This window comes from Oryx dammah, unplaced genomic scaffold (assembly GCF_014754425.2).
Source record: "Oryx dammah isolate SB20612 unplaced genomic scaffold, SCBI_Odam_1.1 HiC_scaffold_2, whole genome shotgun sequence".
Taxonomy (NCBI): Eukaryota; Metazoa; Chordata; class Mammalia; order Artiodactyla; family Bovidae; genus Oryx; species Oryx dammah.
In genome coordinates this window covers 39,750,185-39,762,491 of record NW_024070186.1, presented here as the reverse complement: position 1 = coordinate 39,762,491, position 12,307 = coordinate 39,750,185, and the positions used below count along the sequence as shown (strand labels likewise).

Here is a 12,307-nt window from a genome sequence, read left to right as displayed (position 1 = left end):
GCTTCTTCCAGCCCAGCATTTCTCATGATGTATTCTGCATAGAAGTTAAATTAGCAGGGTGACAATATATAGCCTTGACGTACTCCTTTTCCTATTTGGAACCAGTCTGTTGTTCCATGTCCAGTTCTAACTGTTGCTTCCTGACCTGCATATAGGTTTCTCAAGAGGCAGGTCAGGTGGTCTGGTATTCCCATTTCTTTCAGAATTTTCCACAGTTTATTGTGATCCACACAGTCAAAGGCTTTGACAATACCATTATTCCACCGTAAAAAAATTATTGCTTCATACCAAAATATCCACTGTTCAAATTTCTCCTGTCTTAGTATTTATTTTTATTGTTAATTTTTCAAATTGTTACTGAACCAAATGGGTCTGCTCACCCAAGCTACTGACATTGGACTGTAGTGAAGGAAAACGCAGCATTTACTATAAATGTGCCAATACAAAGAGGATGAGTGCTTTGTGCCTAAAATCCTGAAATCTTCGATGGTTGGGGGGGATAGTTTCATAAGCAAAATTTGGGGTGAGGCCTCAGGGTGGGTGGCTTTCTTTTGATTGGTTGGTGGTGAAGTAATGGTGGTGTACCAGGAATCTTGGGCTCAGCCTCAAATTACCATCCTCCACCTGAGTAGGGGCCTTGTAGTCTCTACCTATTTCCCAAGACCACACTGTTGTGGATGCACAAATTCTCTTCTTTTTTTTTCTTGGCTGCATCCAGTCTTAGTGTTGGCACTTGGGATCTTCACTGCGCTGTGAAGGACCTTCAATGCAGCCCAAGGACTGTCCAGTTGTCACACAACAGCTCAGCAGTTGTGGCATTCTAGTATAGCTGGCCTAAGGCATGTGGGATCATAGTTCTCTGCATTGCCAGGTGGATTCTTAACCACTGGACCACCACCCTGCACCCTTTCTTGACTGCACTTCTCTGGTTTCTGCATTCTCTAACTTCCCTGACAGCAACCTTCTGAATCTGCTCTTTAGAACTCAGGGAATGTCAAAGAGGCTAAATGAAGCCTACTTTCTGCAACCAAGAAACTGGGGACACAAAAAGGACTAAAATCAAAAGCAAAGTAAAAAGTAATCCATTGCCATTGGTTGATATCTGTTTTAGGTCCCATCAGAGAAAACCTTAAGGTCAAGATTACACCAGGAATTTGTAAAGTTTCGTTTATTATTCAATGCAGCACACACCACAGGAAATCAAGGAGAGTCTCAGTAAGAGGGTTTTAGGAAAATTATTATAGTATATGGGCTTCAGATGATTTGGAGAAGAGTATTGGGAATGCCAATAGAAAATTTGGCCATATTTTTGAAAAATAAAGCCTCAGAATTAGTAAATTTTAGTAATTTTGAATCATTTAGCCCAGATACCATAATTAATGAAATGCATCAGGTATGAGTTCTAGTTCTCAATAAATGTGTATGCCCATGAGTCAGATGTCCAAGCTGGATTTAGAAAACGCAGAGGAACCAGAAATCAAGTTGGCAACATCTGTTGGACTGTAGAAAAAGCAAGGGAATTCCAAAAAAAAAATCTGCTTCATTACCTATGCTAAAGCCTTTGACTGTGTGGATCACAATAGACTACAAAAAATTCTTAAAGAGATGGGAATACCAGACCACCTTACCTGTCTCCTGAGAAGCCAGTATGCAGGAAAAGAAGCAACAGTTAGACCAGACATGGAAAAATGGACCGATTCAAAATAGAAAGGAGTATGTCAAGGCTGTATTGTCACCCTGCTTATTTGACTTCTATGCAGAGTGCATAATGCAAAATGCCAGGCTGGATGACTCACAAGCTGGAATCAAGATTCCCAATCAACAATCTCAGATATGCAAATTATACCACTTGAATGGCAGAAAGCAAAGAGGAACCTAAAGAACCTCTTGATAAGGGTGAGAGTGAAAAAGCTGGCTTAAAACTCGACATTCAAAAAACTAAGATCAAAGCATCTGGTCCCCTCACTTTATGGCAAATAGATGGGGAAAAAGTGGAAACAATGGTTTTCTTTTCTTGGGCTCCAAAATCACCATGGGTGACTGCAGTCATGAAATTAAAAGACTCCTGCTCCTTGGAAGAAAAGCTATGATAAACCTAGATGACATATTAAAAAACAGAGACATTACTTTGCCTAAAAAATGTCCATATAGCCCAAGCTATGGTTTTTCCCAGTAGTCATGTATGGATGTTTCTGGGCTCCAAAATCACTGCGGATGGTGATTGCAGCCATGAAATTAAAAGATGCTTACTCCTTGGCAGGAAAGTTATAACCAACCTAGACAGCATATTAAAAAGCAGAGACAGAGTTTGGGTCTGGTCCTGTGTCGCTCACCTTCTCCTGACCTGGGCAGGCGCCATGGCACAGGTTCTCAGAGGCACCGTGACTGACTTCCCTGGATTTGATGAGCGGGCTGATGCAGAAACTCTCCGGAAGGCCATGAAAGGCCTGGGCATGGATGAGGAGAGCATCCTGACTCTGTTGACATCCCGCAGTAATGCTCAGCACCAGGAGATTGCTGTGGCTTTTAAAACTCTGTTTGGCAGGGACCTTCTGGATGACCTGAAATCAGAACTGACTGGAAAATTTGAAAAATTAATCGTGGCTCTGATGAAACCCTCTCGGCTTTATGATGCTTATGAACTGAAGCATGCTCTTAAGGGAGCTGGGACAGATGAAAAAGTCCTGACAGAAATCATTGCGTCAAGGACACCTGAAGAACTGAGAGCCATAAAACAAGTTTATGAAGAAGAGTATGGCTCAAGCCTGGAAGATGATTTGGTGAGGGATACTTCAGGGTACCAGAGGATGCTGGTGGTCCTCCTTCAGGCTAATAGAGACCCTGACGCTAGAATTGATGAAGCACAGGCTGAACAAGATGCTCAGGCTTTGTTTCAGGCTGGAGAACTTAAATGGGGAACAGATGAAGAAAAGTTTATTACCATCTTTGGAACACGAAGTGTATCTCACTTGAGAAGAGTGTTTGACAAATACATGACTATATCCGGGTTTCAGATAGAAGAAACCATTGACCGGGAGACTTCTGGCAATTTGGAACAGCTTCTCCTTGCTGTTGTGAAATCCATTCGCAGTATACCTGCCTACCTTGCAGAAACCCTCTACTATGCTATGAAGGGAGCTGGAACAGATGATCATACCCTCATCAGAATTGTGGTTTCCAGAAGTGAGATTGATCTGTATAACATTAGGAAGGAGTTTAGGAAGAATTTTGGCACCTCTCTTTATTCCATGATTAAGGGGGACACGTCTGGGGACTATAAGAAAACCCTCCTGCTGCTCTGTGGAGGCAAAGATGACTGACAGGAGCCTGGGGAGCCGCCCCACGCCGTGTCCGCCTGGCACCACTGCCTTCTGCAGCGCAGCTCATCACACTCTGCACGCCAGTGCTGAGCACACTGCCTTACTCACGCTAGCATGCTGTGGCCAAAGCATAAATGTTGTAGAAGAATGTAGCAGCGCTCCTTTCTGATCTTTAGTTAAGATCTTTCTCTTTAACTGTTGTAGCACCAAAGTGTACTTATGTTACTAGGACTAAAGTCTGGATCATTTATATTTTCCTGTAAGAGGCAGACTGCTTTCACCCTTTTTTAAAAGCTTCATTTATATTAAATTGATAACCATATTACCTTAGTCAGAGCCTTAGCCTTGAAATTGTGAACTCCTGGAAGTGTTATTAATCAAGTTTGCTACCCAGTTAAACCAAAAAAATTGTAATGGTTGCAATCAAAAGATTAGTGAATAATAAACATTTCCGTCTTCCTGAAAAAAAAAATAAAAAAATAAAAAGCAGAGACATTATTTTGCCAACAAAGGTCCATCTAGTCAAGGCTATGGTTTGTCCAGTAGTTGTGAATGGATGTGAGAGTTGGCCTATAAAGAAACCTGAGTGCCGAAGGACGGATGCTTTTGAACTGTGGTGTTGGAGAAGACTCTTGAGAGTCCCTTGGACTGCAAAGAGATCCAACCAGTCCATCAGTGCTGGGTGTTTATTGGAGGGACTGATGCTGAAGCTGAAACTCCAGTACTTTGGCCACTTCATGAGAAGAGCTGACTCATTTAAAAAGACCCTGATGCTGGGAAACATTGAGAGCAGGAGGAGAAAGGGATGACAGAGGATGAGATGGTTGGATGGCATCACCGACTCAATGGACATGGGTTTGGGTGGACCCTGGGAGTTGGTGATGGACAGAGAGGCCTGGTGTGCTGTGGTTCATGGGATCACAAAGGGTTGGACACAACTGAGCGACTTTACTGAACTAAACTGAACATGTATGGATGTGAGAGCTGGACCATGAAGAAGGCTGAGTGCTGAAGAATTGAAGCCTTTGAACTGTGGTGTTGGAAAAGACTCTTGAGAGTCTCTTGGACTGCAAGGAGATCAAACCAGTCAACCCTAGAGGAAATCTGTCCTGAATATTCATTGGAAAGACTGATGCTGAAGTTGAAGCTTCAATACTTTGGCCACCTGATGCAAAGAGCCATCTCACAGGAAAAGACCCTGATGCTGGGAAAGATTGAGGGCAAGAGGAGGAGATGACAGAGGATGACGTGGTTGGATGGCATCACTGACTCAATGGACATGAGTTTGAATAAACTCTGGGAGATAGTGAAGGACATGGAAGCCTGGTGTGCCTCAGTTCAGGGGTTGTAAACAGTCAGACACGACCTAGTGACTGAACAACAGCAACAGTTTCTCATATCCAACAGTTTGAATGAAACACATGATCAAAAATTGTTTTCTAATTTAAGAATGTAGTGAAAGTCCGAAAACGTTTCTGAATAATTATTTCAGTTCACTCTGACTAAAACAGGTCATATATCTTAGTGAAACAGAAAGAGGGCCGGGCACAATCTTTCATCGACAATTTTAAAATGTAATAAAAAAAAAAAAAATTCCCTGGTGGCTCAGTGGTAAGGATCCACCAGCCAATGCAGGAGATGTGAGTTCAACCCTGGGTCAAGAAGACCCGGTGGAGAAGGAAATAGCAACACACTCCAGTACTCTTCCCTGGGAAATCACATAGACAGGGAATACTGGTGGGCTACAGTCCGTGGGGTCACAAAGGGGTCACAACTTAGCGACTAAAATTTTAAAAAGGTATCTTTTACAAATACTTCCTAGAATAAAGCTAAAATGAAATGTGCAAAACTTTTACAAAGGAAAGTAAAAAACTTTCTATTTACTCTTCCAGGCCAATTCACTGTTCAGTGACGTTTACCCTTAACCCTTCCTGCACTATACCCCTGAGGCACTCAGCTCTGACTGCCTACCTAGTCATTATGCATCATTGTAATCTGTTATTACTATGTCAGACTCTTCTGCTTTTAGCCGAGACTGGCAAGGGCAAGAACTGTCATTAGTCCTTGTAGTCCAGGTAACTATAGACTTCTTAAAATAATAACAGTGAGAATAAAATGAGAACAAATAATATCAACTACTATCTATTGAGTGCCTGGGGCTTTACCCTTATTATTTTTTATTTATTAATTCATTCTGACACAGCCAATAATGTTTGAATGTGTGTACGTCCTGGATGGTAAAAATTTTAAAGAGTGAAGAAGAAAAGAGAATATAAATAAAAGCCAGGAGCGGGGTGGTTGCATGACTACCGTGCTGGAGAGGGCTCCATTAGGGGATGAATGGGAAACCAGAATGGAAATGTAGGTGGGGCAGATTGCGGAAGTTCTTGAATGCCAGGCTAAGCAGTTTAAATTTTTTTCCTATTAAAAAAAAGGGAGCTATTGAAGATTGGCAGCATTATCAAAGCACTAAGGAAGACTGATGTAGTGACCGCGTGCATCCCTGAAGAAAGAAGTGTCTAAAGGTAGGAAGTCGCATACAACATGAAGATGCAGACACTCATTATAAACCACTTTGACCTAGCACAGAAACAGGGCCCAAGGGGGACTTCCCTGGTGGTTCAGTGGTTGAGAATCCCTCTCGCAATGTTGTTGTTCAGTTGTTAAGTCATGTCCAACTCCTTGTGACCCCATGGACTGCAGCATGCCAGGCCTTCCTGTCCCTCACTATCTCCCAGAGTTTGCCCAAGTTCATGTCCATTGAATCGTTGATGCTCTCCAACCATCTCATCTTCATCCTTGCAATGTAGGGGACACAAACTCGATTGCTGGTCAGAGAAGTAAGATCCCACATGCCACAAGGCAACTAAGTCCAAGTGCTGCAACAAAAGACCTCACGAGCGGTAACTAAGACCCAGTGCAGCCAAATACAGAAAATAAATATTTTTAAAAAGAACAGGGCACAAGGAATAACTAGACTTGTGGGTTCTTGAGGAAAGACTTCTTAAAAGAGGGTCGCTATAGGATAAGAAAATATTTCAAGTGGAAACAATAAGATGTGCAAAAGTAGGCTAATGGAAAAATCTCATTTTTCACTGCTGGGGCTCGGACATGTGGGGTGTGGTTGGCAAGTAAACACGTGTGGATTGTAGGTGAGGGTGGGACATGGAGTGAATCCTGGGAAATAAAGCATTTCAAGAGGATGAACCAGGGCTTCCCTGGTGGCTCAGTGGAAGAATCTGCCTGCCAGTGCAGAAGACACAGGTTTGATCCCTGATCCAGAAAGATCCCACATGCTGTGCAGCAACTAAGCCCATGTGCCACAACCGCTGAGCCTGTGCTCTAGAGCCTGTGCTCCACAACAAGAGACGGTACTGCAATGAGAAGCCTAGCACCACAACTAGAGAGTAGCTCCCGCTCTCTGCAACTAGAGAAAAACTAGTGCAGGAAGGAAGACCCAGCACAGCCAAAAATAAATAACTTAAAAAAGAGAGAGAGAGAACGAGCCAAACAACATAGAGCCCAGGCAGCAACAGAGCACAGGTCTCTGGAAGAAAGATGGTTCCAACTCCAGCATAAGAGTACTGTCATTCAGATTGCTTCCCCAAGCCAGCCTAACTCTATTCAAAAATAAGTTAATAGGTCTAAAAGTCTAAGAATGAAGCATGACATTGGAACCCCAGAAGCACTGGTGGCTCAGACAGTTTTTAACAACTCTCTCCCAAAAGAATACAATGCAAAAAGGAGAGAGATTCTCCATCTCACCCAGGGTTACTACGTATGGTATGATGAAGCTCTAGCGTCTCAGGATTGTGATATGCTAAATATGCACAAATCTTGAAAGCAACCTCAGGGCCTGGCGGAGCAGCAACAGGTGCCAGCAGGGGTTGGGGTCTTCAGCAAAGGTAGCACTCATCAGAAGACTTATGGGGCAAGTGGAGGCAGTGGCAACACTTGATAAGCGTGAATTCATTTGCTGACCATACATCAGACATCCCCTGAAGCCTCCTAGACATACCTGGAAGTGGGGTGGGGGTGGCAGGCATAAGGAAAAGGAGAAATCTTAAATGCATTATTACTAAGTGCAAGAAACCAATCTGAAAAGGCGGCATACAGTATGATTCCAACTATATGACATTCTGGAAAGGGCAAAACTATGGAGACAGTAAGATCAGTGGCTGCCAGGGAGAGAGTGGGATGAATAGGTGGAGAACAGAGGATTTTCCAATCAGAGAAACTGTTCTGTATGATTCTATAATGGTGGATACATGTTATTGCACCTATGACCAAACCCATAGAATGTTCAACACCAAGAGTGAAACTGAATGTAAATTATGGACTTTGAGTGATTATATGTCAAGGCAGTCACCGATTGTAATAAATGTACTACTGTGGTGGGGATCACCTCAATTTTGCTGTGAACCCAAAACTCATCTAAAAAAAATCTTCCCTTCCTCTGCAGCAGTCTTGTTAGAGTCAGCCACCACCTCTTTCTCCTCCAGGTAACAAGGGGATGTCCAGAAACAAAGTAAAGACACTTCTTTTAGGTCAGAGGGAATTCGGTTTCTTACAGCTTCTATGCAGGGTTGGCATCACGGCTGCACAACCTGTGCAGGTGTACAGGGTCCAGCATGTAAAGACCCCGTGCACTTGGTTTAACGCTTTGCTATCACCACTTCGAAATTCTTATTTTTTGAACAAGAACTCCCTATTTTCATTTTGCACTCCCCACTCCCCACACACATACCCACTTCTATGTCTAAGGCTAATCACTTCTCTGCTCCAGTCAATATTATCAAACACGAAATTCTCAAGTCTTTCATTGCCAGTGTTTAAATGCAAATACATGCTTGAGTTTTGTCGTCCAAAGGTATTTTTTTCAACCAATAAGTAAGCCTGAATTGTCTCCATTATATGACTGTGGGCTTGGAAGAGGAGGGACAATCCCGGGATTCTAAACTCCTTAAGAGGGTACCATTCACCCCTGCTGGGAAGAAGAGGGAAGGGACACAAAAGCAAAGCAGACGGGGCACAATGAAAGTGTCTGTCTGGTGACATCACAATTTTAGGATTTGACCTGTTTAGTTTCAACTGAACATAAACAAATAAACAAAACTGCCCAGAAGTAATTTTGCCTGAGAATGTGAATGCAAACAGCTCTGCTTTGCCAGCTCTTTTAAGACTTCAAAAATGCACCTGAATTTTCTTCTAAAGGGAACTTAATTCATAAGAGAATTGTGGAGGCATTCCCAAGTCACATAGTGCCTCATTTGCAAGTATTTCTGGGTTACACACTGATTTCCTTTTCCAAGGGTGCCATCGCTCCCCAGCTCAAAAAAAAAAAAAAAAAAACCAAGATGGCACCCTGATTGTGATGGCTCCAATCCAATTCCAGGGTCTCTTTGCTTCACTTCCCCTTTTCTCTCTTTCTCTGTCCATCTCATATATATCTTTTTCTCTGAAATGGTCATTTTCTCCTTCCCTCCTGCATCTAGTTTTTGCTTAGTGATCTTAGGAAAAATCTCCTTTCTTTCCTTCTCCTTGTTTCATTGATAAACACTCAGTGACCTCAACTGTGGTAGAATTTGAGAATCAGTTCAGTTAAGTCGCTCAGTCGTGTCCGACTCTTTGCGACCCCATGAATCTCAGCCCGCCAGGCCTCCCTGTCTGTCACCAACTCCCGGAGTTCACCCAGACTCATGTCCATCGAGTCCGTGATGCCATCCAGCCATCTCATCCTTGGTTGTCCTCTTCTCCTGCCCCCAATCCCTCCCAGCATCAGAGTCTTTTCCAATGAGTCAACTCTTCACATGAGATGGCCAAAGTACTGGAGTTTCAGCTTTAGCATCATTCCCTCCAAAGAAATCCCAGGGTTGATCTCCTTCAGAATGGACTGGTTGGATCTCCTTGCAGTCCAAGGGACTCTCAAGAGTCTTCTCCAACACCACAGTTCAAAAGCATCAATTCTTCGGCGCTCAGCCTTCTTCACAGTCCAACTCTCACATCCATACATGACCACAGGAAAAACCATAGCCTTGACTAGACGGACCTTTGTTGGCAAAGTAATGTCTCTGCTTTTGAATATGCTATCTAGGTTGGTCATAACTTTTCTTCCAAGGAGTAAGCGTCTTTTAATTTCATGGCTGCAATCACCCTCTGCAGTGATTTTGGAGCCCCCCAAAATAAAATCTGACACTGTTTCCACTGTTTTCTCATCTATTTCCCATGAAGTGATGGGACCAGATGCCATGATCTTCATTTTCTGAATGTTGAGCTTTAGGCCAACTTTAGTGATAATTGAGGAAGAGAAGATAACTTTATGTGTATGGAGCACAGAACCAGTATCTAAAGTGCAGAAGAATAACCAAAAGCATTTAGGAATCCCCTTAAAATTATTTTCTTCTTTTTCCATCATTTAAGTCTGTTTAAAAAAAAGTTAGCATTCAAACTTTCAAAAATAATTCTCATTGTTTTCTTCTATTGGCATTAATTTAAAAAATTAACTTGTAAATAGCATTTTTGTTTTAATTAATATATACCCAGTTCTTCCATGTAACGTTTTCGTGGGATAATCTCAGCACCAATAACCACTTATTACCTCTGTGGGAAAACATGCAAAATTTCATTTGTAAACATTTGACCTATAAACAAACTCTTGAGACATGATTTATTTGCAACCAATAGCTCTTGACAGAACTCAGGGGTAAGGTAGGAATAAGTCTGATGGCAAGGAGCTAACAAGGGTTAATTCAAGGAGTTTGGCGATATAAAAGCAAAGAGCAGCAATACAGGCGATTATATTTGCAACTAGTTGCAGGGTGTAGGCTTATTTTCCCTGTGGCATGTGGTATCTCAGTCCCACGACAAGAAAACCCGTGTACCCTGCATTGGAAGGCGGATTCTTAACCACTGAACCACCAGGGAAGTCCCTACATTTGCAACTTTTAAGTGAGTGAAGATATTTTCCAGGTATGTTCTACAGTTTCTAATGCCTTGCTGCTGCTGCTGCTAAGTCACTTCAGTCGGGTCTGACTCTGTGCGACCCCATAGATGGCAGCCCACCAGGCTCCCCCGTCCCTGGGATTCTCCAGGCAAGAACACTGGAGTGGGTTGCCATTTCCTTCTCCAATGCATGAAAGTGAAAAGGGAAAGTGAAGTCGCTCAGTCGCTCAGCCGTATCCGGCTCTTAGCCACCCCATGCCTTAATTTCCCAATATTCTGATCTTTGAAACCCTCTAGTGGCCATAACAGGAATTGCGTTTTGGGGGGAACCTACATCAACATATGTTCCTTGTTTTATGACTTTTTTTCCGTATATGCTAAAGTGAGAAATAGATTCAAGGGATTAGATCTGACAGACAGAATGCCTGAAGAACTGTGGACGAAGGTTTGTGACATTGTACAGGAGGCGGAGGTCAAGACCATCCCCAGGAAAAAGATGCAAAAAAAGCAAAATAGTTGTCTGAGGAGGCCTTACAAACAGCTGTGAAAAGAAGAGAAATGAAAAGCAAAGGAAATAAAGGAAAGAAATACCCATTTGAGTGCAGAGAAGAGCACTCAAAGAATAGCAAGGAGTGATAAGAAAGCCTTCCTCAGTGATCAGTGCAAAGAAATAGAGGAAAACAACAGAATGGGAAAAACTAGGGATCTCTTCAAGAAAATTAGAGATACCAAGGGAACATTCATGCAAAGATGGGCTCAATAAAGAACAGAAACAGTGTGGACCTAACAGAAGCAGAAGATATTAAGAAGAGGTGCAACAGTACACAGAAGAACTGTACAAAAAAAGATCTTCAAGACCCAGATAATCACGATAGTGTGATCACTCATCTAGAGCCAGACATCCTGGAATGTGAAGTCAAGTGGGCCTTAGGAAGCATCACTATGAACAAAGCTACTGGAGGTGATGAAATACCAATTGAGCTATTTCAAATCCGGAAGATGATGCTGTGAAAGTGCTGCACTCAATAGGCCGGCAAATTTGGAAAACTCAGCAGTGGCCACAGGACCACTGCTGAAAAGGTGTTTTCATTCCAATTCCAAAGAAAGGCAATGCCAAAGAATGTTCAAACTACTGCACAATTGAATTCGTCTCACATGGTAGTAAAGTAATGCTCAAAATCTCCAAAATTCTCCAAGCCAAACTTCAACAGTACGTGAACCATGAACTTCCAGATGTTCAGGCTGGATTTAGAAAAGGCAAAGGAACCAGAGATCAAATTGCCAATATCTGCCGGGTTATCAAAAAAGCAAGAGAGTTCCAGAAAAATATCTATTTGTGCTTTATTGACTATGCCAAAGCTTTTGACTGTGTGGATCACAGTAAACTGTGGAAAATTCTGAAAGAGATACGAGACCATCTGATTTGCCTCTTGAGAAATCTGTATGCAGGTCAAGAAGCAACAGTTAGGACTGGACATGGAACAACAGACTGGTTCCAAATAGGAAAAGGAGTATCTCAAGGCTGTAATTTGTTACCCTGTTTATTTAACTTATATGAAGAGTCCATCATGAGAAACGCTGGGCTGGATGAAGCACAAGCTGGAATCAAGATTGCCGGGAGAATATCAATAACCTCGGATATGCAGATGGCACCACCCTTATGGCAGAAAGTGAAGAGGAACTAAAAAGCCTCTTGATGAAAGTGAGAGAGGAGAGTGAAAAAGTTGGCTTAAAGCTCAACATTCAGAAAACGAAGATCATGGCAACTGGTCGCATCACTTCATGGGAAATAGATGGGGAAACAGAGGATACAGTGGCTGACTTTATTTTGGGGGGCTCCAAAATCACTGCAGATGGTGACTGTAGCCATGAAATTAAAAGACGCTTACTCCTTGGCAGGAAAGTTAAGACCAACCTAGACAGCATATTAAAAAGCAGAGACATTACTTTACCAATAAAGGTCTGTCTCATCAAGGCTATGGTTTTTCCTGTGGTCATGTATGGATGTTAGTGTTGGAGTATAAAGAAAGCTGAGCACCGAAGAA

The 12,307-nt window shown here is 42.5% G+C and overlaps 1 protein-coding gene across 1 annotated transcript; it reads left to right on the top strand.

Moving 5' to 3' along the window:
- Window positions 1-2,310: 2,310 nt before the first annotated feature.
- LOC120858634 (annexin A5-like) lies at window positions 2,311-3,792 on the top strand. The gene has a single exon (XM_040234824.1). The coding sequence runs from the start codon at window positions 2,358-2,360 to the stop codon at window positions 3,318-3,320; it is 963 nt and encodes a 320-aa protein (XP_040090758.1). The 5' UTR covers window positions 2,311-2,357; the 3' UTR covers window positions 3,321-3,792.
- The last annotated feature ends 8,515 nt before the right edge of the window (window positions 3,793-12,307 follow it).

Bases quoted from the DNA above. Each gene is read 5' to 3' on its own strand.
- LOC120858634 (XM_040234824.1), top strand. From the start codon at position 2,358: ATGGCACAGGTTCTCAGAGGCACCGTGACTGACTTCCCTGGATTTGAT.